Source organism: Heterodontus francisci, chromosome X (genome assembly GCF_036365525.1).
Source record: "Heterodontus francisci isolate sHetFra1 chromosome X, sHetFra1.hap1, whole genome shotgun sequence".
In the NCBI taxonomy this organism is placed as follows: domain Eukaryota; kingdom Metazoa; phylum Chordata; class Chondrichthyes; order Heterodontiformes; family Heterodontidae; genus Heterodontus; species Heterodontus francisci.
This window is the reverse complement of record NC_090421.1, coordinates 1,651,080-1,677,615: the sequence shown is the minus strand read 5'-3', so window position 1 is coordinate 1,677,615 and position 26,536 is coordinate 1,651,080. Positions and strand designations below refer to the sequence as shown.

The 26,536-nt window shown below is 46.8% G+C and overlaps 1 protein-coding gene across 5 annotated transcripts in view; it reads left to right on the top strand.

Moving 5' to 3' along the window:
- The window catches only part of LOC137358686 (ORM1-like protein 2), a 185,054-nt gene that overhangs the window by 75,414 nt on the left and 83,104 nt on the right, over window positions 1-26,536 (top strand). Inside the window, exons 1-4 of one of the 5 annotated variants that reach the window (XM_068024896.1) lie at window positions 11,553-11,617; window positions 14,916-15,097; window positions 20,650-20,801; window positions 24,400-24,831. In XM_068024896.1, coding sequence (XP_067880997.1) covers window positions 14,924-15,097; window positions 20,650-20,801; window positions 24,400-24,535 — 462 coding nt within the window. In that variant the 5' untranslated portion in view covers window positions 11,553-11,617; window positions 14,916-14,923 and the 3' untranslated portion in view covers window positions 24,536-24,831. The other 4 variants (XM_068024898.1, XM_068024895.1, XR_010971264.1 and 1 more) reach the window with 4 other exon arrangements.

The window sequence follows — 26,536 nt, the reverse complement described above, 5'->3', positions numbered from 1 at the left end:
TCATGAAATATCTTTAGCAAACAGGGTTAAGGAAAATCCCAAAGCCTTTTATTCATATATAAGGAGCAAGAGGGTAACGAGAGAAAGGATTGGCCCACTGAAGGACAAAGGAGGAAAGTTATGCGTGGAGTCAGAGAAAATAGGTGAGATTCTAAACGAGTACTTTGCATCGGTATTCACCGAGGAGAGGGACATGACGGATGTTGAGGTTAGGAACAGATGTTTGATTACTCTAGGTCAAGTCGGCATAAGGAGGGAGGAAGTGTTGGGTATTCTAAAAGGCATTAAGGTGGACAAGTCCCCAGGTCCGGATGGGATCTATCCCAGGTTACTGAGGGAAGCGAGAGAGGAAATAGCTGGGGCCTTAACAGATATCTTTGCAGCATCCTTAAACACGGGTGAGGTCCCGGAGGACTGGAGAATTGCTAATGTTGTCCCCTTGTTTAAGAAGGGTAGCAGGGATAATCCAGGTAATTATAGACCAGTGAGCCTGACGTCAGTGGTAGGGAAGCTGCTGGAGAAGATACCGAGGGATAGGATCTATTCCCATTTGGAAGAAAATGGGCTTATCAGTGATAGGCAACATGGTTTTGTGCAGGGAAGGTCATGTCTTACCAACTTAATAGAATTCTTTGAGGAAGTGACAAAGTTGATTGATGAGGGAAGGGCTGTAGCTGTCATCTACATAGACTTCAGTAAGGCGTTTGATAAGGTTCCCCATGGTAGGCTGATGGAGAAAGTGAAGGCGCATGGGGTCCAAGGTGTACTAGCTAGATGGATAAAGAACTGGCTGGGCAACAGGAGACAGAGAGTAGCAGTGGAAGGGAGTTTCTCAAAATGGAGACGTGTGACCAGTGGTGTTCCACAGGGATCCGTGCTGGGACCACTGTTGTTTGTGATATACATTAATGATTTGGAGGAAAGTATAGGTGGTCTGATTAGCAAGTTTGCAGACGACACTAAGATTGGTGGAGTAGCAGATAGTGAAGGGGACTGTCAGAGAATACAGCAGAATATAGATAGATTGGAGAGTTGGGCAGAGAAATGGCAGATGGAGTTCAATCAGGGCAAATGCGAGGTGATGCATTTTGGAAGATCCAATTCAAGAGTGAACTATACAGTAAATGGAAAAGTCCTGGGGAAAATTGATGTACAGAGAGATTTGGGTGTTCAGGTCCATTGTTCCCTGAAGGTGGCAACGCAGGTCAATAGAGTGGTCAAGAAGGCATACGGCATGCTTTCCTTCATCGGACGGGGTATTGAGTACAAGAGTTGGCAGGTCATGTTACAGTTGTATAAGACTTTGGTTCGGCCACATTTGGAATACTGCGTGCAGTTCTGGTCGCCACATTACCAAAAGGATGTAGATGCTTTGGAGAGGGCGCAGAGGAGGTTCACCAGGATGTTGCCTGGTATGGAGGGCGCTAGCTATGAAGAGAGGTTGAGTAGATTAGGATTATTTTCATTAGAAAGGCGGAGGTTAAGGGGGGACCTGATTGAGGTGTACAAAATCATGAGAGGTATAGACAGGGTGGATAGCAAGAAGCTTTTTCCCAGAGTGGGGGATTCAATTACTAAGGGACACGAGTTCAAAGTGAAAGGGGAAAAGTTTAGGGGGGATATGCGTGGAAAGTTCTTTACGCAGAGGGTGGTGGGTGCCTGGAACGCGTTGCCAGCGGAGGTGGTAGACGCGGGCATGATAGCGTCTTTTAAGATGTATCTGGACAGATACATGAATGGGCAGGAAGCAAAGAGATACAGACCCTTAGAAAATAGACGACATGTTTAGGTGGAGGATCTGGATCGGCGCAGGCTTGGAGGGCCGAAGGGCTCGTTCCTGTGCTGTAATTTTCTTTGTTTGTTCAAACAACACTGGAGATAGAAACAGAAATGATAAAAGCTGGAAATCTGCAAGCAAAACTGCAAATTCTGGAAATACACACCATCCATGCAGAGAACCGAGAGATTATGTGCTCAAGTCCCTGAAGTGGGACCTGAATCCAAATCTTCTGACTTAGAGGCAAGAGTGCTAACCCCTGAGCTCTGCAATTCCCTCCCTAAACCTCTCCACTTTTCTTTCCTCCTTTAAAATGCTCTTTGACCGATTTTTTGGTTATTGAACTTAATATCTTCTTATGTGGCTCAGTGTCAAATTTTGTTTGATAACACTCCTGTGAAGTACCGTGGGATGTTTTACTTGTTTTGTCTGAACCCATCAGACCTCATGGGGATTCTCAGGGTCACTCCTGTTGACCATACATCACTTCTGGTGGATCTATCCTGGCACAATGGGAGAGGACATAGATTTGACTCCAAGTATGACTAGGTCAGGCTGTTGCACTAGAATAGCTCTCCTTAACTGCTAAGTCCTCCTGTTGCTGAGGAGGTCTTGCCAGGATTCACTGAGCTGACACTTGTTGCTGATCTCTCTAATTTCCTTCCTTTTGAAGTCTGTAGCAATTTTTACAACTGGGAAGCTTGCTCGATCACTTCAGAGGACATTAGGAGTCAAACACGTAGAGTACCGGAGACATGCGTAGGCCAGACTTGGCAGGGATGGCAGACTCCCTTTCCTGCAATCCAGCCGCTTTTGTCGTCACTTTCTGGTGCTGGTTAGTTCAATTTCACAACCTGTTATGATGGGATTTGAACTTAAGATTTTTGGGTGCTAGTCTCGGGCCAGAACCACTAGACCACAATACCCATGCTATAGTATGTCTTTGTTTCAACACTATTTGGATGTGTGAAGAAGGAAGTAGGTGTAGGACAGAGTATTTGCAGCTTAGGAGCAATGAGAGATAAGTTCAAAGAAACAGTAACTACAAAGAGAAAGGCTGAATGATAATTACTTTTCACCTTTGACCCAGACAACCTTACTCTGGGGTGATCGATCATCTTAGTAAAGAAAGTATTGCCTTTAGCCCTGATGATCAGAGAGGGCAGCGATGATCTCTAGGAAGGTCATTTCTACCTGGCTTTCCTTCTGGAACAAGGTGAAAATATTTTAAAAGTCTTTTTTCCATGTGTTTGAATAATTTTATTGAAGATGTGGGTTTGCCATCTGGAAATATTCACTTGAGCTCTTATGTCAAGAATGCAGACATAGTTCTGGAACACATGGTGACAGGGCAGCTGATTTTTTTTTAATGAAACTATTTATTGGTTGGTTTTCCAAAGGTCATTTGCTGTTTTTCTTCTATCTGTAACCATCATGGTGCAGTGTGTTGGTGCTCTAACCACAGACTCCTGGGCCACCAGTTGAACGCTCCTGCCTCTTGGTCCCTGATCTCAGCTATGCTGCAGTGAGTTGCCAGCTGAAGTCAAAAGAATAGTCATCCCTGGGCTGTTTTTGTAAGCCTCCTGGAAAATGGCACAGGCACAGAGCTTGGAGCAGGTGCTGTATTCCCATTAAAGCCAAACCTCCTTAGACAGCACCTTCCAAACCCGCAACCTCTACCAACTAGAAGGACAAGGGCAGCAGATGCATGGGAACACCACCACCTGCAAGTTTCCCTCCAAACCACACACCATCCCGACTTGGAACTATTTCACCGTTCCTTCACTGTCGCTGGGTCAAAATCCTGGAACTCCCTTTCTAACAGCACTGTGGGTGTACCTACCCCACACGGACTGCAGCGGTTCAAGAAGGCAGCTCACCACCACCTTCTCAAGGGCAATTAGGGATGGGCAATAAATGCTGGCCTAGCCAGGGACGATTACATCCCAAAGACTTTCCTCAGGACATTTGTAATCTGAGGAAACCAGGAGGCCGAGGGTGAAATGGAGAGACTTCACATCCTCAAAACAAAACTTGGTTGACAGTGATTTATACCTGTGTTAATACTCAGTGCAGGAAGGTGTCTGTAACTTTGATACTTTGCATAAACATTCCTGAATAAATACATTGGGACCTGTGAAAAATTGGGCACTTAAAAACATTTAAAAAAAATTGTCCCCCCTCCCTCTGCCAAACAGCATTTACTTCATATTGGAAAACTACAGGAGCACAAAACTGGTCTACGCTAGTAACGCAAAACAGGTGCCAGCAGATCAACTGGCTGCTTCACACTGTACCCAACTTACTTTTCATTTGAAGTCAATGGGATGGTTTAAAAAGGGCTGCTGATTTGTTATTAACCCATGTTGCACTACCAATTTCACCCCTCTAACCTTTCACCTCTCTCAGGCTGCAAGGATCCTACACAAAATGAGTTTAATGTAAACGTAACTGAGTTGCTGGGGTCTGTAAGTGACAATTCTGCTCTAATTGATACTGGATTGGCAATGACAATGCACAAGAGCAACTCATGCTAGGAACGGAAATGCCAGTGCAGTGGAGTACATTCTGAGGCTGTGATGAAGACATGTTATGGCCGTTTTCCTCTCTGTAGCAAAATCGTAAACAGGTTTATCATGAAAAGGTTTTTGATTTTGCTACATCTACACAGAGGAAACCTGTCACCTTTATTGGGGCAGAGTAGAGGAACTTTACTGTGCAGTTGCCTCGGCTATACCGAACCTGCTTGTGTTTTTTGCTGATGGTTTATCTGGCATATTTCACCACCTCAGGATGTCTGAAAGCGCTTTATCAATGAAAAACATTTTAAGTGTAGTCACTGTTGTAATGTAGGAAACACAGCAGCCATTTTGCACATAGCAAGCTCCCACAAACAGCATTATGATAAATAACCAGGTCATTTGTTCTTGTGGAGTGGGTTGATGGATAAATATTGGCCTCAGGACAACAGGGAGAACTCCCCTGCTCCTCTTCGAAACAGTGGCCATGGGGGCAGATGGGGCCTCAGTTTAATGTCTCATCCAAAAGACAACACCTCCGACAGTGCGGCGCTCCCTCAGTACTGACCCTCCGACAGTGCGGCGCTCCCTCAGTACTGACCCTCCGACAGTGCGGCACTCCCTCAGTACTGACCCTCCGACAGTGCGGCACTCCCTCAGTACTGACCCTCCGACAGTGCGGCGCTCCCTCAGTACTGACCCTCCGACAGTGCGGCGCTCCCTCAGTACTGACCCTCCGACAGTGCGGCGCTCCCTCAGTACTGACCCTCCGACAGTGCGGCGCTCCCTCAGTACTGACCCTCCGACAGTGCGGCGCTCCCTCAGTACTGACCCTCCGACAGTGCGGCGCTCCCTCAGTACTGACCCTCCGACAGTGCGGCGCTCCCTCAGTACTGACCCTCCGACAGTGCGGCGCTCCCTCAGCACTGACCCTCCGACAGCGCGGCGCTCCCTCAGTACTGACCCTCCGACAGTGCGGCGCTCCCTCAGTACTGACCCTCCGACAGTGCGGCGCTCCCTCAGTACTGACCCTCCGACAGCGCGGCGCTCCCTCAGTACTGACCCTCCGACAGCGTGGCGCTCCCTCAGTACTGACCCTCCGACAGCGCGGCGCTCCCTCAGTACTGACCCTCCGACACTCCCTCAGTACTGACCCTCCGACAGTGCGGCGCTCCCTCAGTACTGACCCTCCGACAGAGCGGCGCTCCCTCAGTACTGACCCTCCGACAGCGCGGCGCTCCCTCAGTACTGACCCTCCGACAGCGCGGCGCTCCCTCAGTACTGACCCTCCGACAGCGCGGCGCTCCCTCAGTACTGACCCTCCGACAGCGCGGCGCTCCCTCAGTACTGACCCTCCGACAGCGCGGCGCTCCCTCAGTACTGACCCTCCGACAGCGCGGCGCTCCCTCAGTACTGACCCTCCGACAGCGCGGCGCTCCCTCAGTACTGACCCTCCGACAGCGCGGCGCTCCCTCAGTACTGATCCTCCGACAGCGCGGCGCTCCCTCAGTACTGACCCTCCGACAGCGCGGCGCTCCCTCAGTACTGACCCTCCGACAGCGCGGCGCTCCCTCAGTACTGATCCTCCGACAGCGCGGCGCTCCCTCAGTACTGACCCTCCGACAGCGCGGCGCTCCCTCAGTACTGACCCTCCGACAGTGCTGCACCTCCCCCAGCACTGCACTGGAGTAAAAACAAGAAATGCTGGAACCACTCAGCAAGTCTGGCAGCCACTGTGGAAAGAGAAGCAGAGTTAACGTTTTGGTTCAGTGACCCTTCTTCGGAACTGCACCGGAGTGTCAGCCTCGATTATGTGATGGAGTCTCTGGACCGGGGGCTCAAATCCACAACCATCTGATTCCGAGGTGAGAGAGTGACCAACTGAGCCACGATTAGGTGCCTGAAATGGGACGATGTTCCATTCCCTGGCGCTGATATCTTTCACCTTGATGAGCACAGAATGCTCAATAAAAGACTTATTAATGTGCAAAGTGGTCTGTAGTGAGTGCTGCTGCATTCCTATCAGATGTAGTTAGCAGATTTGGCAACTTGTTGCTAATGCCTTGAATACCTGGCAAAGGGATGCAGTTTCCATTTAACAGCTGAATGTGTATCTTTTATCTGATCTTCACACCTGCAGCTGTTGAATTATTCCATTATTTTTCATATAATTTGCAACTACAGACAATGTTTTCCACCAACAGCAGAATGTCTGTCTGGAGTGGATGAGACCTGTTCCCTTCATACTGATACATAAGAACAGCAGGAGGTCATTCAGTCCCTCAAGCCTGTTCTGCCATTTCGTTCGATCATGGCTGATCTGTATCTCAACCTCATTTACCTACTTTTGCTCCATATCCCTTGATACTCTTACCCAACAAAAATCCATTTCAGTCTTGAAAATTCAATTGAGCTCCAGCATCCATAGGCTTTTGGGGGGAGAGAGTTCCACTCCCCTTTGTGTCTGAAAAAGCACTTCCTGATTTCCCTCCTAAATTACCTAGCTGTAATTTAAAAATGATGCCACCTTGTTCTGGATTCCCCCATCAGTGGACATTTTTTTCTCTACTCTTTTTAATAATTTTAAACACCTCAATTAGATCACCTTTCAATCTAGTAAACACAAGGAAATATAAGCCAAGTTTATGGAGCCTGTCCTGTCTGTAGTGGAAGAGTCCTAATCTCTCCATACTGAAGTATCTGTCACTGCACAGTTTTTTTTTTTAAGATTAAAAGCAATGGTTTGAGACCATTAGAAATCTGTATGTTGTATGTACTTCACCCCTTCATCATTAGGTTCTGCTCCAGTAACTCTGGGAGTTGTCCATGGATTAGAACCAATGCCCATTAATTTCTGAGTTCTGAGGTGAAAACCCGGCCAAGGTTAATGGGATGAACCCAGAGTGAAATGACTTTGGGATAGTCTCAGTTGAGTTCCTAGTGGGTGCATGATGTAGTCCAGGGAGACCATTTGGATGGTTTGCATGGACATGGTGCAGTAGGGTTGCTCTTCTGAGGTTAGGCACCTTATTCAGGAGCAGCTACAACAAAGCATCATGGTGCTGCCAACAACAGTGCATTATACCATGAGGTTGTTGGATATTGGCTCCTACCAGCAATTTCCCACTTTGTCATCTCACCTGTGCTGTTAAGGGAAGCTTAGTCCATGCTTTAGCCATGGAGAGTGAAGGAAAAATGGAGGAGAAATCATGCACAGGCCAATCTCACACCCACCTTGGAAGCTAGTTCGAGAGTAGTGTTGGTAGAGGCCTGGGAGCAGGACACCTTCCTGCCCTTCTTGGTATGAGGTGAAAAGGAGAAAACACAAGCTAAGTCAAGGAGGGACAGCAGGTTGTCATTGGTAGAGTGTGCACAAAGGGTGCATGTTTTGAATTCCATGGAGTAACCTTTAGTTGTTGAAAGTGAGTGCAGTCGGCAACCTGCTCCCTACAAGTTCCTTCAAAACTGATTACTAAAAAGTGTGTGAGGAGGACCTGGGTCTGCTTGCCCTCTGATTCTTCTATATGGGAAGAAAGGGGGCTCGGTACCCCCTCTTGATGGGGAAAATCACAAAAAAAAAACTGCATCTCACAGCCCATGAGGCTCACGAGCATTGGAATGCTGTGATATTAGGGTGTCCACCTCTAGTGAGCCCATCACTTAATTCCCATCTGTTGCATCAGATCATGTAAGGAAATCCCCAGTGCAGCCTGCTTCTGATGGAACTCCTCCAAGAAGAGATTTATGGGCATCTTTGAAAGATCAAGTGGTGATGACAGGTCTGAGAGGAGGTATCCCAGTAAAATAAATAACTGCATTCTCTTAATGAGAAGCCAAACATAACAGAACACCCAGGGAGTTGTCCAACTGTTGCATCTGCACTGTCTACAATGTGATTTAAGTACATCGGAAAAATGTAGACCATTTCATCAAAGCAGATGCTAAAATATTTTAACCATGTTTCCTTAAACAGTGCCAAGAGATACTAATCGTTCAAGACACTTTGTGCTGATATCCGCTCACAGTCAGAGTATTTGAGGAATTGTTTTCTGTTCACCACAAGTGATCCTTTGCTGCCCATATCCTGACTCGTATCAAGGATGGTATCAGAACTGCGAGGTTATAACTATCAGGAAAGGCTGAACTGATCGGGGCTCTTTCTCTCAAAGAGAGGAGGCTGAGGGGTGACCTGATTGAGGTCTTTAAAATGATGATGGGGTTTCGACAGGGTAGATGTAGAGAAGATGTTTCCACTTGTGGGGGGGAGACCAGAACGAGGGGGCCGTCAATATAAGACGGTCAGTAATAAATCCAATCGGGGAATTCAGGAGAAACCTCTTCACCCGGAGAGCGGTGAGAATGTGGGGACTCGCTACCACAGGGAGTGGGTTGAGGCGAACGGCATAGATTCATTTAAGGGGTGGAGGGGGGGGGGGGGAAGCTGGATAAACACACGAGGGAGAAAGGAATAGAAGGATATGGTGATTGGGGGGGGGGGGGGGGTGGGTGGTTGGGGAGATGAAGTAGGGGGTGGGAGGAGGCTGGTGTGGAACAGTAACACCAGCACGGAGCAGATGGGCAGAGTGGCCTGTTTCTGTGCTGCTAATACTGTTAATTAAAGGGTTGAGGACAATTAAAAGGGAGTGTCAGAATACGGGTGGGGGTCGATTCTGAAACCTTTGGAAACATTTAGAAGGCCTCTTAGCGGCTTCTGCAAAGGCAGACAGGATTTGGAGGTGGCAAGTAGCAGCAAAGGGAAAGGTGTCAGCCATGACTCCGATGGCAGCACTCTTGCCTCTTAGTCAGGTGGTCGTGAGTTCTAGTCCCACTCCAGAGACTGCAGCACAAAATCCAGGCTTATAAACTTAGTGCTGAGGAAGCACCACACTGAGGGTCAGTGCTGAGGGAGTGTTGTACTGTTGGGGGGTTAGTACTGAAGGAATGCTGCACTGTTGGAGGGGCAGAACTGAGGGCGTACCACACTGTCAGAGAGTCAGTGCTGAGGGAGTGCTGCACTGTCAGAGGGGCAGTACTGAGGGTGCATCGTACTGTCAGAGGTGTGGTCTTTCAGATATGTTTAAACTGAGATCCTGCCTGCCCTCTCAGGTGAATATAAATTATCCCATGCCACTATTTCAAAGAAGAGCAGGGGAATTCTCCCTGGTGTCCTGACCAATATTTATCCTCCAATCAACATAAAACATATTATTTGGTCATTATCACATTGTTGTTTGTGGGATCTTGCTGTGTGCAATTGGCTGTCATATTTCCTACATTACAACAATGATTACATTTTAAAAGTACTTCACTGGCTGTAAATTGCTTTGGAACATCCTGAGGTCATGAAAGGTGACGCCATTTTTTTCTTTCTGCTTTTCCAAGGTGCTGTTATGAGTCTACAGGCAGCTGATAAGAGCAGATTCCTGTTTGATGGCAGCTGAAGTGGAGGTGGAGCTGCATGTGACAAATGTGAGGAGAATTATCCTTTGTCCCTCTCCATAGTACCATCACTGTAGGTCAGTGTTGCAGTATACCCGCAAGGAGGTGGAGCCAAGTTTCAGGCCAGAGCTGACCATTACTCTCACTGGCAGTGCCAGCCCTGCACTGCATGGTAGCTGCAGGTGTTCTTGCAGCAGATGGCATGGCTCTGCATCTGGTTCAAGACAGTTTCTTATGATCATTGCCAGAGACTCGTGCCAGGACCTGCAGATATGGTTGGAGGCATTTTGACAGGTGCAGCCAATCCACTTATGCCAGCTGTTCCTCACCCTGGCATGTCTCCCGTAATGCATTACCACTGAAATCATGCCATACTACAATTGTGGGGGACATCCAACATTGTACTTAGTCAAGTGTTCACATACCTTGGTGCTGTTGCTCCACTTGTCCCACCTTCGTTTGGAAATAGGAGCCTCCCCATGCTCGAATCGATTGTCAAGGTAAGGTACCTCTTCTGCAGACCCTGCTATGTGGGTACAAGTGGGGGAGAAGAGTACGTCTCGTGCATTCCTCTGTCTGGCATCCCTCGATTGTCCTCCCCCTCTCCAAATGCTTACGATCAGTGGAATCCCATTGGGAAACTTTGACATGCATTTCTGTCTATGATTTATTAGTTTCTTGCTGGTTAAAAGTACTCACAGGGTTAAATTGGTTACAATAACTGTTTCTGCAGGCTGCAGAGAACACATAACCCAGATTGGTTGATTGCAGCCGTGGCCCTTGGATCAAGTCCCTTCTGAGAGATCAATCAAAATGATTGGAACAGATCAATGGACTAAGTTATTCAATTCAGATACAAGTATCCTGCGAGGCTGTTTTATAATACATGTTTGTTTGACACCATATTTGTGTGGGCAATATTATGAATCCTGCAAATGGCTGGTCACCTACCCTACAACAGGAACTTACATTTATCTAGTGTCTTTAACATAGAAAAACATCCCAAGACAATTCACAGGGACATAGTCAAAAAATAAATGCTGAGCCAAGAAAGAGATATTCGGAGCATCTTAAGATAGACAGAGAGGTTTAGGGAGTGAATTCCAGAGCTCGGGGCCCAGGCAGCTGGGCCGCCAATGGTGGAGCGATGGAAATCGGGGGATGGGGATGTTCAAGAGGGCAGAATTGGAGGAGTGTTGAGATCAGGGATGGGGGGTTGGTGGGTTGGAAATAGGGAGGCTGTGAAGGGACTGAAACATGAGGACAAGAATTTGAAATGTGAGATGTAGCGGAATTATAACAAACCAGCTGAATGAGTCTATACAGTAATTGAAATAATTTGTTTTAATGCAACCTTTTTTTCTCCAAATCACATCCCTGACCCCAGCCTGTGCCCATTTGTGGACTGGGTAAAAGGTGCCAATTCTACAGTGGTCCAGGTAGGTGGCAGCTCAGATTCCCATAAGCTGACACCACCATCCACCTGGTACCATAGCAGCACAAGAAACTATGAAATAAATTGTTACTTAAAAAAAATCATAACTTGATTTTCACTTTTGAAGCCAACATAAAAAATAGAACCCGCCCCCTTTAATCGGGGGAGGAAAGATATTTTGGTTCACCTTTGTATTTTCTGTCGGCTGATTCTCCTCCAAGCCTTTCCTCCGGACCCTCTTGTTTCCGCCAGTTGAATCGTTGATTTTATTAGCCGCCGTGCAACCTATAGTGATAGTCCTGGACCGGCAGGTGATTGACATTACAGACAGCCAATAACAGAGCGAGCTCATCCCTATCCGCCAAACACCAGCTGATGTAGGCGGACTTGGTGGTGACAGGTTAGGTTGAGCAGTGGAGGACTTCCTGGTCGCAATTAAAGGAGCTGGTGAGTAGAGGGTCTGTTATTGATATCAAGATGGGTTTTAAATACTTTAGAGTATGTAATACTCGTTTCTTTTGAGTTAAGCAGGTAAGGTAAATGGTAACAGACTATTAATGGAAAAAAGGCCTTGCTGTTAAAGGGACAGGCTTCAGGACTGGCTTCCGGCAAGTATTGAGAAATCAGCCAATTCCACCTCGCCCTACTCTATTATTCTCCTTAGATTTTCTTTAAAACAAATCACCAAGCATTGTAGATAATACATGGTCCTCACTAACAATTTATTTCAGTGCTAATAGGAATTTTACTGGCTAATGATGCACCTTGCCAGTTGCTGGTGATTTTAAAGAAATTATCTTTCTATTAAACAAAATCCCAAACGTTTTACAGTTAATGCAGGAGAATATCTTTTTTTTTTAATTGTTGTCATAACGTCAAGTACAAGTAACACTGTTTATCTTTTATTTTGGTCAGTTGGGTGTCTGACCTCCCCCTGCAGGGTTCCAAGTCTGGAAAACTTGGATGAAGGTTGGCAAGAGCCAAGGAATTGGAACCCCAACTATGCCTAGGGAGAGATTAAACAGATAAAAACACACAAGTTGTTAAGTCAGAATACTGCTGCTGCTTGTCCAACTATAGATCTACCTTATCCACTAGGACATTGGCTTGCAGGGTTGTATGCAGCTGTGTGGATTTCTCCAGGCTGTCTGTTGAGTCTTCAGTAGTGCCCTGAACTACTGTAGAGCTGGTTGGCTCAGCTATCAGACTGGTGAGGCTGCCATAGAGGTCCTGAATTCCATTGCTGGGGGTATTACCTCGACCTCAAAGAGACCCCACTTGTTCCTCCTCCAAGGAGGATATAGATTACCTCAATGTGTCATGTGTTTGTAAGCAAATGAGGAAAACTTGTCAGCCACCTTTTCACCCCTTAGTTTGTGTGCACCACAGAGTTTTAACTATATCACTGTGCAGTTGAATTTAGCACTTCTCCACATGCTGGTGGTCAGATGCCAGAACCCCACCAAAGAACTCCCAAAATCAGCTAATTCAGTGATATTACCTTGGCCTATTTGTGGAGTCTGTGATGTGGTGGTCTGTCTTTTGATTTTTTTTTAAACAACTTGTATTTATATAGCACCTTTAACTTAATAAAACATAGGAGCAGTAACAGAAAAATTTGACAGAAGGAATAAGAGAGATGAGCAATAGCTTGGTCAATGAGGTGGGCTGTAAGGGCTGTCTTAAAGCTGGAGAGAGAGGTTTAGGGAGGGAATTGCATAGCTTAAGGCCAAGGCAGCTGAAGGCATGGTGGGTGTGCAGAGGGTGTTGGGTGAATGGGACTTGATGCAAGTGAGGATATGGGCAGCAGAGTTTTGGATGAGCTCAAGTTTATGGAGGATAGAAGGGCGGAGGCTAACCAGAATAGCACTGTAGATGCTACATTAAGGCAAATTATTTGGCTTCAACCCCTTTCACCTACATTTTGCCTGACAGCCTGGTCTCCCCTGTTCCTTAACATTATCTCTTTCCTGCCTCACAGGAGCACAGAACATAACAGGAAAAAGTCCAGTTTCAAACTTAGCCACCAACAGGAAGTACAGGTGTCACCTTAAAAAAAACTGCCGCATCTCATTTCTGCACCTCTGTGTGACACAAATAACAGCAGGAGTGCATAGACCCTCATTTAAATGAGGGGACGGTGGAGAACCTGGAGCAGCCCCTCTCTGCACGGCAATAGCGCAAATGGGCTAGCCGAAACGCGCAAATGGCACAAATGCACCAGGAGGGCAATTTCATCCTGAATGTGGCAATTTTGCATTGTCTGGAATGAGACTGCCAAACCATTTCACACTGGGTGTAGACACAATTCTTTCGGCATCGCTTCACCTCAGCGTGGCTGGGATCAGGAGTTCACCATGCGGCCATGTTCATGAGCTTGAGTACCTCCAGAGTCCTGGTTTCTCCCCTCCTCACCTCACTGAGGCATGATGGAGGTGGGGGGAGGCGGAGGAGCAGGGAGAGGAGTTGTGCTTTCAAAATAGTAAATATTACATCATATGAACAGTGTCCTTTCCATTAGTCATGGCTTGGTGGGTCTTGCCTATGAGTCAGAAGGTTGTGGGTTCAAGTTGCACTCCAGGAGCTGAGCATAAAAATAATGGCTGACACTCCAGTGCAGTGCTGAGGGAGCACCGCACTGTCGGAGGCTCAGTGCTGAGGGAGCGCCGCACTGTCGGAGGGTCAGTACTGAGGGAGCGCCGCACTGTCGGAGGGTCAGTGCTGAGGGGGCGCCACACTGTTGGAGGGTCAGCGCTGAGGGAGGGCCGCACTGTCGGAGGGTCAGTGCTGAGAGAGGGCCGCACTGTCAGTGGGTCAGTGCTGAGGGGGCGCCGCACTGCCGGAGGGTCAGCACTGAGGGAGGGCCGCACTGTTGGAGGGTCAGTGCTGAGGGAGGGCCGCACTGTTGGAGGGTCAGTGCTGAGGGAGGGCCGCACTGTCGGAGGGTCAGTGCTGAGGGAGGGCCGCACTGTCGGAGGGTCAGTGCTGAGAGAGGGCCGCACTGTCAGTGGGTCAGTGCTGAGGGTGCGCCGCACTGTCGGAGGGTCAGCACTGAGGGAGCGTCGCACTGTTGGAGGGTCAGTGCTGAGGGAGGGCCGCACTGTCAGAGGGTCAGTGCTGAGGGAGGGCCGCACTGTCGGAGGGTCAGTGCTGAGGGAGGTCCGCACTGTCGGAGGGTCAGCACTGAGGGAACGTCGCATTGTCGGAGGGTCAGTACTGAGGGAACGTCGCACTGTCGGAGGGTCAGTACTGAGGGAACGTCGCACTGTCGGAGGGTCAGTACTGAGGGAGTGCGGAGGTGTCATCTTTCAGAGGAGACGTTAGGGCAGAGAGTTTGTCAGGTGGATATAAAAGATCCCATGGCCACTGTTCGAAGAAGAGCTGGGGGATGGAGGGGGACAATATTTATCCCTCAACCAACATCACTATGAATAGATTTAATAGTTGTTTGTCTCATTGCTGTTGGTGGAATCTTGCTGTGCGCAAATTGGCTTTGCTATTCTAGTGCGTCACTTTGCATTAAAAGTCTTTAGAAATACAGCAAATACTGGTTTTGGATGGGATCTGAGTAATAAGCTAACTCACTCTGTGTGCAATCACTGGAAAACCATGCAGTACTTTTACTGTTTTAGGCTGCACTGTATGGGTTCAGTTTGCTTTGGCCGGTTGTACAGACAGATCCCAGCAGCTGGACAGAGAATGAGGACCACTTTCTTTTTTTGAACTTTCCCCTTCTTTAAAGTAGGAGACAGGATGAATGTTGGTGTCGCTCACAGTGAGGTTAATCCAAACACCAGGATAATGAACAGCCGGGGAATCTGGCTGGCCTACCTCATTTTAGTCGGAATTCTCCACGTCGTCCTGCTGAGCATTCCGTTCTTCAGCATTCCTGTGGTGTGGACCCTCACTCATGTCATCCACAACTCGGTGAGTCACGGAGAATGGGGGTGGGGAGGTGCAAAAATTCATGGGAGTGCTTGTAAAGTACTGCCATCAGCCTGGGGGAAGAGCAGTCGTGGTGCGACAATTGGCTTCAGGACCCCTCAGTTGTGGATCATAGAATAGAATCATAGAATAATACAGTGCAGAAGAGGCCCTTCGGCCCATCGAGTCTGCACCGATGCATTAAAGATACCTGACCTGTCTACCTAATCCCATTTGCCAGCACTTGGCCCATAGCCTTGAATGTTATGACGTGCCAAGTGCTCATCCAGGTACTTTTTAAAGGATGTGAGGCAACCCGCCTCTACCACCCTCCCAGGCAGGGCATTCCAGACTGTCACCACCCTCTGGGTAAAAAAGTTCTTCCTCAAATCCCCCTTAAACCTCCTGCCCCTCACCTTAAACTTGTGTCCCCTCGTAACTGACCCTTCAACTAAGGGGAACAGCTGCTCCCTATCCACCCTGTCCATGCACCTCATAATCTTGTACACCTCGATCAGGTCACCCCTCAGTCTTCTCTGCTCCAGTGAAAACAACCCAAGCCTATCCAACCTCTCTTCATAGCTTGAATGTTCCATCCCAGGCAACATCCTGGTGAATCTCCTCTGCACCCTCTCCAATGCAATCACATCCTTCCTATAATGTGGCGACCAGAATTGCACACAGTACTCCAGCTGTGGCCTTACCAAAGTTCTGTACAACTCCAACATGACCTCCCTGCTTTTGTAATCTATGCCTCGATTGATAAAGGCAAGTGTCCCATATGCCTTTTTCACCAGCCTATTAACCTGCCCTTCTGCCTTCCGAGATCTATGGACAAACACTCCAAGGACACTTTGTTCCTTGGAACTTCCCAGTGTCAGGCCATTCATTGAATACTTTCGTGTCACATTACTCCTTCCAAAGTGCATCACCTCACACTTTTCAGCATTAAATTCCATCTGCCACTTTTCTGCCCATTTGACCATCCCGTCTATCTTCCTGTAACCCAAGACACTCAACCTCACCGTTAACCACTCGGCCAATCTTTGTGTCATCCACGAACTTACTGATCCTATCCCCCACATAGTCATCTATGTCGTTTATATAAATGACAAACAATAGGGGACCCAGCACAGATCCCTGTGGTATGCCACTGGACACTGGCTTCCAGTCACTAAAACAGTCGTCTGTCATCGCTCTCTGTCTCCTACAGCTAAGCCAATTTTGAATCCACCTTATCAAGTTACCCTGTATCCTATGTGCATTTTTTTTCTTGATAAGTCTCCCATATGGGACCTTGTCAAAGGCTTTGCTGAAATCCATGTAAACTACATCAACTGCACTACCCTCATCTACACACCTGGTCACATGCTCAAAAAATTCAATCAAATTTGTTAGGCATGACCTCCCTCTGACAAAGCTATGCTGACTATTCCGAATCAAATTTTGCCTCTCCAAGTGGAGATAGATTTTCTCCTTCAGAATTTTCTCCAATAGTTTCCCTACCACTGACGTGAGACTCACTGGTCTGTAGTTCCCTGGCTTATCTCTACAACCTTTCTTAAATAGTGGGACCACATTAGCTGTTCTCCAGTCCTCTGGCACCTCCCCAGTGGCCAGAGAGGAATTAAAAATTAGGGTCAGTGCCCCTGCCATCTCCACCCTCGCCTCCCACAACATCCTGGGACACAAATTGTCCGGACCTGGAGATTTGTCCACTTTTAAGCCTGCGAAAACCTCCAATACCTTGTCACTCCCTATGACAATTTGCTCAAGAACCTCACAGTCTCTCTCTCTCAGTTCCATATCTACATCCTTATTCTCTTGGGTGAAGACAGATGTGAAGTATTTGTTCAACACCCTACCAATGTCCTCTGGCTCCACCCACAGATATTCCCCTAGATCCCTAATGGGTCCTACTCTTTCCCTGGTTATCCTCTTCCCATTGATATACTTATAGAATATCTTGGAATTTTCCCTACTTTTACCAGTCAGAGCTTTCTCATATCCCCTCTTTGCTCTCCTAATTGCTTTCTTAAGCTCCATCCTACACTTTCTGTACTCCACTAATGCTTCCGTTGATTTGCTTTCCTTGTATTTGCTAAAAGCCTCTCTTTTCCTTCTCATCGTACCCTGAATGTTTCTGGTCATCCATGGTTCTCTGGGCTTGTTGCTCCTACCTATTACCCTAGAGGGAACATGTTGGGCCTGTATCCTCCCCATTTCCTTTTTGAATGCCCCCCACTGCTCTTCTGTAGATTTCCCGACAAGTAACTCTTTCCAGTCTACCTTGGCCAGATCCTACCTAATTTTACTAAAATTCGCTCTCCCCGCAATCCAAAACCTTTTTTTGCAACTTGTCTATTTCTTTCTCCATAACAAGCTTAAATTGTACCATGTTGTGGTCGCTATCTCCAAAATGCTCCCCCACCAACACATCAACCACCTGTCTGGCTTCATTCCCCAGAATTGGGTCCAGCACTGCACCCTCCCTTGTTGGATCCTCTACATATTGAGCTGAAAAGTTCTCCTGTATACATTTTAAGAACTCCACTCCATCTAAGCCCTTAACACGATGACTATCCCAATTAATGTTGGGAAAGTTGAAATCACCTAATATAATTACCCTATTATTATTTTTACACACCTCTGCAAATTGCGCACATATTTGCTCAATTTCCCGCTGACTATCTGGGGGTCTATAATAAATGTGGTTGTCCCTTTTTTATTATTCCTAAACTCTACCCATAAAGCTTCATTTGATGACCCCTCCAAGATATCATCTCTCCTTACTGCAGTAACTGACCCCTTAACTGATATTGCAATGCCCTCTCCTCTTTTACACCCTCCTCTGTCTCGCCTGAAGATTCTATATCCCGGGATATTGAGCTGCCAATCCTGCCCCTCCCTCAACCGTGTCTCCGTGATGGCTACTATATCACAATTCCACGTGTCAATCCTTGCCCTTAACTCATCCGTTTTACCTGTAATAATCCTGGCATTAAAGTAGAGGCCATCCATCCTGGTCTTAGTTCCTTAATACTTACTTCTGCTGTGTTCCCTCTGACTTGTTTGCTTTCCTGTGTTTAGCTGTGTCCCTATTCTGCTAGGAGTCTGCATCCCCTCCCCCTGCCAAATTAGTTTAAACTCATTCCAACAGCACTAGCAAACCTGCCAGCAAGGATGTTAGTCCCTCTCTGGTTCAGATGTAGACCGCCCAGAAACGGTCCCAGTGGTCCAGGAATCTAAAACCTTCCCTCCTGCACCAACTCTTAAGCCACGCATTCATCTATGCTATTCTCCTATTTCTATACTCACTGGCACGTGGCACTGGGAGTAATCCAGAGATTACAACCCGAGAGGTCCTGCTTTTTAGTCTACTGCCTAACTCCCTGAATTCTTGATGCAAGACCTCATCCCTCTTTCTACCTATGTCATTGGCACCAACATGTACTATGACCTCTGCCTTATCACCCTCCCCCTTCAAGATGCCCTGCAGCCATTCAGTGACATCCCGGACCCTGGCACCAGGGAGGCAACACACCATCCTGGAGTCACACTGACTGCCACAGTAGCGCCTATCTGTTCCCCTGACTATAGAATCCCCTATTACTATTGCTCTTCCTCTCTTTCCCCCTTCCTGTGCAGATAGGCTGCTTGTGGTGCCAGAAGCTTGGCTCTGTCCGCACTCCCTGGAGGAACCAGCTTCATCAGCCTCCAAAATGGAATACCGATTTTCAAGCGGGACCCCAGGGGACTGCTGAACTACCTGCCTGTTTCTCTTGGACTGCCTGGTGGTCACCCATTCCCTTCCTTCCTCAAGTCCCTTCAGCTGTGGTGTGACCACCTTTCTAAACGTGCTATCCACGATGCTCTCAGACTCACGGATGCTCCACAGTGTTTCCAGCCGCTGTTCCAGCTCTGAAACCCAAGCTTCCAGGAGCTGCAGCTGGACACACTTCCTGCACACCTGCTGGTCCTGGGGACTGGAAATGTTCCCGGATTCCCACATGCAGCAAGAGGAGCAAACCACGGCTTTAAGCTCTCCTGCCATGACTAAACCCTTTAAATTTAAAACTTTAGAAGACTGTTATAATAAAAAAATAAATCAACTAAGTCTTGCTAAAACAATAATTTACAATTCAATCCAGTTTGAAAAATACCCACCAGGACTTACTCACCAGTCAGCTGTGCTGTTTGGAAACTCTTGGCTCCTCTCACGCTCTTTGAGGACTGGTAGGAAATGAAAGGAGCTCCTCGCTCCCTCCTCACCGAACCCCCTCAGTCACAAAACTGCCACTTTAGCACTCTAATGCAGCCCCATGTCAGCACTCCAGTGCATGGATGAGTGAAAGAAAAGTGTCCAAGGCTCCTGATCACTATCCTGGTTGGGGGGGGGTGGGTTTGTGTGTGTGTGTGTGTGTGTGTGTGTGTCTGTGTGTGTTACGTTTGCACATGAAAGATGTGATAGTGGCTTGGGAACCCTGGCTGATCTTTTTCCTCTCCAGTATTTGCCATTGCATCCACATTTCAATACTTGGATTCCTATTGTCGCTGTCCAGTTTCATTGTGTGATTTGCTGTCCATTTTCCCCTCTCCTTTCTTTAATGCAATGACCACTTCTGCAACTGGCTATTCTTCAAACGTGAGCTAAGACAGTTAGTGTCAGTGGCTATTTGACTGTGGCAGCACAACTGATCTGAATCCTGTCTTAATTCTGCTCTCCTCTCTTTCTCCACCCCCCCCCCCCCCCCGCCCCCTCCCCCAAGCGGGAGCCACTGCAAATGGCTCTCAAGTGTTCCCCTATTCAGTGCAGCTCAGATTGGGAATAGAGCAGAGCGGTGGATCTAACCCATATCTTCCTGCTGCAGGCCAGTGCCAGAGCAGTGACCATCATGGCACTGATGTTTTTATAAACCTTGCTTTTATTTTGGCCAGGTGGAATTTTTTTAAGACATCACCAATCCAAGCTTCGTAGAAAGGTGCACAGACCAAGTTTCTGTTGGACTGCACACTCGCAGACTGGCCCATTGAACCTGAGCATAAGTTGACTAGAGTTAATGTGCCTTTGATAACAACACATTAGTCATCAAGGTACCATAAGGATTAATACAATCTCAGTAGTTAGTGTCAAATAAAAACGAAAAACCTAGAAATTCTTATTGATGTCAGTAGACTAACACAATGTGTGGGTATGATGTTGTACCCAGGTGTTAACTGTTTCAAACTGGTTAACATCTTCACTACAATTAGCAGAGGGATATAAATATATGTTACTGACAGGACTTTCTAGCCTAAAACCTAGGTTTTTAAACCACAAGATCTTCATGTGGGCGATGTTGCGTTGAGATCTGTTTAATTCCTTCAGCAAGAGCAATATTGAAAAGATGGAGACAGACTTGCCGGTCATAGCAGTGCTGAATAGCACCATCTTCAGTGGTATCCACCTGGGTTGTTCCAAGGTATTTTCATAATTGCTGCCGCCCTCTCCACTTGACACACAGTGGTAAAGGCCTCTGTCAGCACTGTGTGATGTACCAAGTCTCTGTTTGTAGGCAATGTATTGGTTTCTGCACACGGTTAAAGGAACACCGTTTGAGACGCCAGACCAGGGCAAGGCACGATTACTTACGCACTGGGAGCAAATGGATTACGGGATCCAGTTTACATCGTCACGCAAGTTTCTCACCATCACTCCAATAATTCTGTAAGTCCTTGTCCTGTTTTCAGTGTAACTGCTTTAATTGTTTAAAAAAAAAATACAAAATCTGAAACTTTATTGTGGGGGGGAGAGTGAAGAAGGAAACCGACCAGTGGGCTGTATGTTATTAATAGCTAGGTGTCAGCCGTGGCTCGGTGGGTCGCATTCTCGCCTCTGAGTCAAAAGGTTGTGGGTGCAAGACCCCCTTGACAGACTTAAGCACAAAAGGCAAGGGTGATACTCCCACTGCAATACTGAGGTGGTGCTGCACTGTCAGAGGAGTAGTACTGAAGGAGTGCTATGCTGTTGGAGGGTCAGTGTTGAGGGCATGCTGCACTATCACAGGTGCCACCTTTTGGATGAGATGTTAAACTGAGGCTGTGTCTGTCCTCTCAGCAGGACATAAAAGATCCAATAGCACTGTTTGAAGAGCAGGGGGAATTCTCCTCAGTGTCCTCAATCCAAATCACTAAAACAGACTCATTAACATATTGGTGCTGGTGGGAACTCACTGTGCGATGGCATAGTGGTAATGTCACTGGACTAGTAATCCAATTTCCAGTTTCCTGGGCCCAACCGCCTCCTCTTCACTATGGACGTCCAATCGCTCTGCACCTCCATCCCCTACCAGGATGGTTTGAGGGCTCTCCGCTTCTTCGAGGAACAGAGGCCCAACCAGTCTCCATCCACCACCACCCTCCTCCACCTGGCTGAACTTGTTCTCACATTGAACAACTTCTCCTTCAACTCCACGCATTTCCTTCAAGTAAAAAGTGTCGCTATGGGTACCCGCATGGGTCCTAGTTATGCCTGTCTTTTTGTGGGATATGTCGAGCATTCTTTGTTCCAGTCCTACTCAGGCCCCCTTCCCCCAACTCTTTTTCCGGTACATTGATGACTGTATCGGTGCCGTTTCCTGCTCCTGATCCGAACTGGAAAGCTTTATCAACTTTGCTTCCAATTTCCACCCTTCTCTCACCTTTACATGGTCCATCTCTGACACTTCCCTTCCTCGACTTCTCTGTCTCCATCTCTGGGGATAGGTTGTCTACTAATATCCATTATAAGCCCACCGACTCCCACAGCTACCTTGACTACACTTCTTCACACCCTACCTCCATTCCATTCTCCCAGTTTCTCCGTCTCCGACGCATCTGCTCTGATGATGCTACCTTCCATGACGGTGCTTCTGATATGACCTTTTTCCTCAACCGAGGATTTTCCCCCACTGTGGTTGACAGGGCCCTCAACCATGTCCGGCCCATTTCCCGTACCTCTGCCCTCAACCCTTCCCCTCCCTCCCAGAACCGTGACAGGGTTCCCCTTATCCTCACTTTCCACCCCATCAGCCTCCATATCCAAAGGATCATACGCCGCCATCTCCAGCGTGATGCCACTACCAGTCGCATCTTCCCCTGTCAGCATTCCGAAGGGATCGTTCCCTCCGCGACACCCTGGTCCGCTCCTCCATTAACCCCCACCACCTCGTCCCCGTCCCATGGCACCGTCCCCTGCAATCGCAGGAGGTGTAATACCGGCCCATTTACCTCCTCTCTCCTCACTATCCCAGGTCCCAAGCACTCCTTTCAGGTGAAGCAGCGATTTACTTGTACTTCTTTCAATGTAGTATACTGTATTCGCTGCTCACAGTGTGGTCTCCTCTACATTGGGGAGACCAAGTGCAGACTGGGTGACCGCTTTGCGGAACATCTCCGCTCAGTCCGCAAGCAGGACCCTGAGCTTCCAGTTGCTTGCCATTTCAACACTCCCCCCTGCTCTCATCTCTGTCCTGGGATTGCTGCAGTATTCCAGTGAACATCAACGCAAGCTCGAGGAACAGCATCTCATCTACCGATTAGGCACACTACAGCCTGCCGGATTGAATATTGAGTTCAATCATTTCAGAGCATGACAGCCCCCCCATTTTACTTTCATTTTTAGTTATTCTTTTTTTTTTAACATTCTTTTTTAAAATATTTTTTACAATCTTTTTTTTGCATTTATTTCATTTTATCTTAGTTTGTTCACTTTGCTTACCCACTGTTTTATTTCAGGTTTGCACTTGCTGCTGTTCAATATTCAGTGTATTCACACCTAATCTGTACTAATGCTTTGTCTTTCAACACACCATTAACATATTGTTTGCCTTTGCTCCATGACATTTTGGTCAGCTATGTGGCCTGGTCCAATCTAGACCTCCTTTGTTATCTCTTGCCCCACCCCCACCTCACTAGCTTATTACCTGTGACTTTTCTAATATTTGTCAGTTCCGAAGAAGGGTCACTGACCCGAAACGTTAACTCTGCTTCTCTTTCCACAGATGGTGCCAGACCTGCTGAGTGATTCCAGCATTTCTTGTTTTTATTTCAGATTTCCAGCATCTGCAGTATTTTGCTTTTATTATAGTAATCCAGAGTCCTTGCCTAATACTTTGGGGACATGGGTTCAAATTCCACCACACCAGATGAAATTTGAATTCAATTAATAAATCTGGAGTTAAAAAGCTAGTCTAATAGTGACCATGAAAGCAGTCAATTGTAAAAACCCATTTGGTTCACTAATGGCCTTTTGGGAAGGAAATCTGCTGTCCTTACACTGTCTGGCCTCATGTGACTCCAGACCCACAACAATGTGGTTGACTCTTAACTGCCCTCTGAAATGGCCTAGCAAGACACTCAGTTGGCATGGGCAATTAGGGATGGGCAACAACCCCCACATTCCATGAAAGAATTTAAAAAAAAATCAGCTGCCACTTTTCCAGCATTACAATGAGTACAAAAAGTATCTCATTGGCTGTAAAGTGGTGTGGGATGTCCTGAGGTCAGCAAATGTGTGATATAAATACAGATGTTTTACATACTATCATCTCTGCAGATTTGTCAGGTGATGATCTCAGGCAGTGTGGTTCCATAATTGATTCAGTATCCCTCGAATGGAGAATTCTGCCAGGGCTGCTCTTGCTGCTTAGTGAGCCCTTGCATAGATGTATCTTCCGCAGTCGACTAGCCTGTCACGCCTGACATTTTTACTTGGGTGCTGAAAAGCAACCAGTGCCTGTGGTATCATAGCTGTGCATACAGTAGAGGGGAAACTTAAAAATTAGCTAATTCTGAGAAATAATCCAAGGTCTTGGAAACGGCGCAAAGGAGATTTACTAGAATCATACCAGGGATAAGGCACTTCAGTTAGGAGGAAAGATTGGGTTTGTTTTTTCCTTTAGAACAGAGGTTCAGAGGAGACGGTTTCCAGTGACAGGAGAGTCGGTAACCAGAGGGACACAGATTGAAGATAATCAGCAAAGGAACCAGAGGGAGATAAGAATCATTTTACACAGTGAGTTGTGATCTGGAACACGCTGCCTGAAAGGGTGGCGGAAGCAGATTCAACAGTAACTTTCAAAAGGGAATTGGCTATATACTTGAAGGGAAGGATTTGCAGCGCTCCCTCAATACTGCACTGGGAACATGGCAGAGGAGAGGCAGGACTAATCAGAAGAGCTGGCACAGCCACAATGTGCCAAATGGCTGCCTCCTCTGCTATGTGATTCTATGAATTTGCATTTATTAAGCAACAAACAATTGTTAAAGCTGTGTTTTCCTTCCAGGTATATGCTAGCAAGTTTCTACACTAAATATAATGTCATGCATTTCCTGGTGAACACCACATCTTTGCTCACTGCACTCATTCCCAAACTCCCACAGCTGCATGGCGTCCGAATCTTTGGCATCAACAAGTATTGAGATGGTGTGCGATGGCTGGGTGAATGCTGACAGCTGATGCTGCCAATAGCTCCAAACAGCCTTAAAAGGTGCCAGCATGAGTCATGGGCACAATGTACTGAGACAATGAACGATGACGGAACTGTTGGCACTACCTCTCGAAACAGCAACAGTTTTCTTACCTGCGCCAGTGAAAGACCTTGTTTGTATGGGTCGTGCTATTGTGTATAAGCTGCTTGTGTATAATTTTATACTTTTTTTTTCCTCCTTTGCATTAATTGTACACATATAAAAGAGGTTTCTGGCAATAAGGGTGTGGAGTGTTTGTGCATACAAGAACATTAAAGTATGTAAGAAAATAAGCATGGAGCCTAGCCTGTCTGCTGGCTACAGTCCCTCTGACTCCACCCAACTAATTTAATCTCTAATAATCTGGCAACAACTGCTTGGCAAAATGTTACATAAAAATTCTTCCTAGCTCCCCCCATTGTAGCTTTTCTACCTATAACCATGCCAGAGCTGCTGCTTGATCTGAGCCCTGACTGCTCCTCCTGGCCCACTCAACTGCAGCAATACAGACTGAGCTGGGAGTCAGTCCCATTCCTTTTTCTTGTACACCACAAATGCAATCCTAGCTTTTATACAACATACAAAAAGGCTGGTATGCTGTGGTGTGACAATGAGGGTCCAGTCAGCCTGCCATTGCCAGGAATTGTGACTAACTTGATTAGTCACATTCCACAGGTGACAATGCTAAGCTGATTACACACCTGTGCCTCTATTGAACCTTAGAAACGACTGAGGCTAGGATGCATGAAATTCTCGAGTAGCTCTGTTCAAAGTGTATTAGGAAACCAGGTTGAGACTACCTAATACACATGAACCCACAACATATTTTCACACTATGAGAAATCTTACTGACAGGTCTCAAGCATGGGAAAAAAATGCCACGCTGGTGCCATCAAGACAGAAGTCGGTAGATATTGGGATACTATTGACATTAAAGGCGCTGGGGGCTAGTGCGGAACTGTGGCATTGAGGTAGATGATCAGCCATGATTTGATTGAATGGTGGAGCAAGCTTGACGGGACTTAATAGCCTACTCCTGCTCCTATGTTCCTAGCTCAAAGTAATTTGCTTGCTTCTGTATTTCTGAAAGTACAGTTTCCATGGACAGTTTAACGAGGAAGTACAACTACTAACTGAACGAATACATTTCTTGTGCATTGACAAAAATGACCAGAAGCGCAATGCAAAGCCAAACTAATATCTTTCTTGCAACTTGAGGCATTGAATTGCATTTTTCTCACCTTTATAAGCCACCTAGTTACTCAAAGCATGCAAATGAATTTGGCACTATTTGAATCGAAGAGTTAGAGAGTGTTTCTGCATACCGGTCCTGGCCAACATTTATTACTGAAACAGATTAGCTTGTCACTATCACAGTGCTGTTTGTGGGATCTTGCTGTGCAGTGACTGCACATCACAAGTGATTACACTTTAAAAGTACTTGATTGGCTGCAAATCACTTTGGGAAATCCTGAGGTTGTGAAAGATGCTGTATAAATGCATGTTTTTCTTTCATAAATATAGAGAAAAAATGCAACTGGACAGTCAGTGATGCCTCAAAATGGCAGGTTCCATTTCCCTTATCATACAGAAAAAAGTAGTGGAACACAAACTGTTCTCTACTCTCAATGGGCATGTTTCACAAATCTCAGCACCAAAAGAAGCTGGAGATTATGTTTAATGTGGTTTTATCCCTTCTGACAGCATAGCTCAGTTAGTCTCGAGTTGAAAGATCCTGTGTTCAAGACCCACTCTAGGACTTAAGTACGTTAGCTCAGGTAGCACTCTGGTGTAATATTGAGGGAGTACTGCATTACTGGATGGTCTATGCTTCAAATGAGATATTAAGCTCTAGTCCTGTTCTGATGGATGGTCATTTGCCTGCATTAGACTTAGTACTTACTATGATCAGCAACTTCGCCACAGGAAATGACAAATCATCTAGTTAACTGC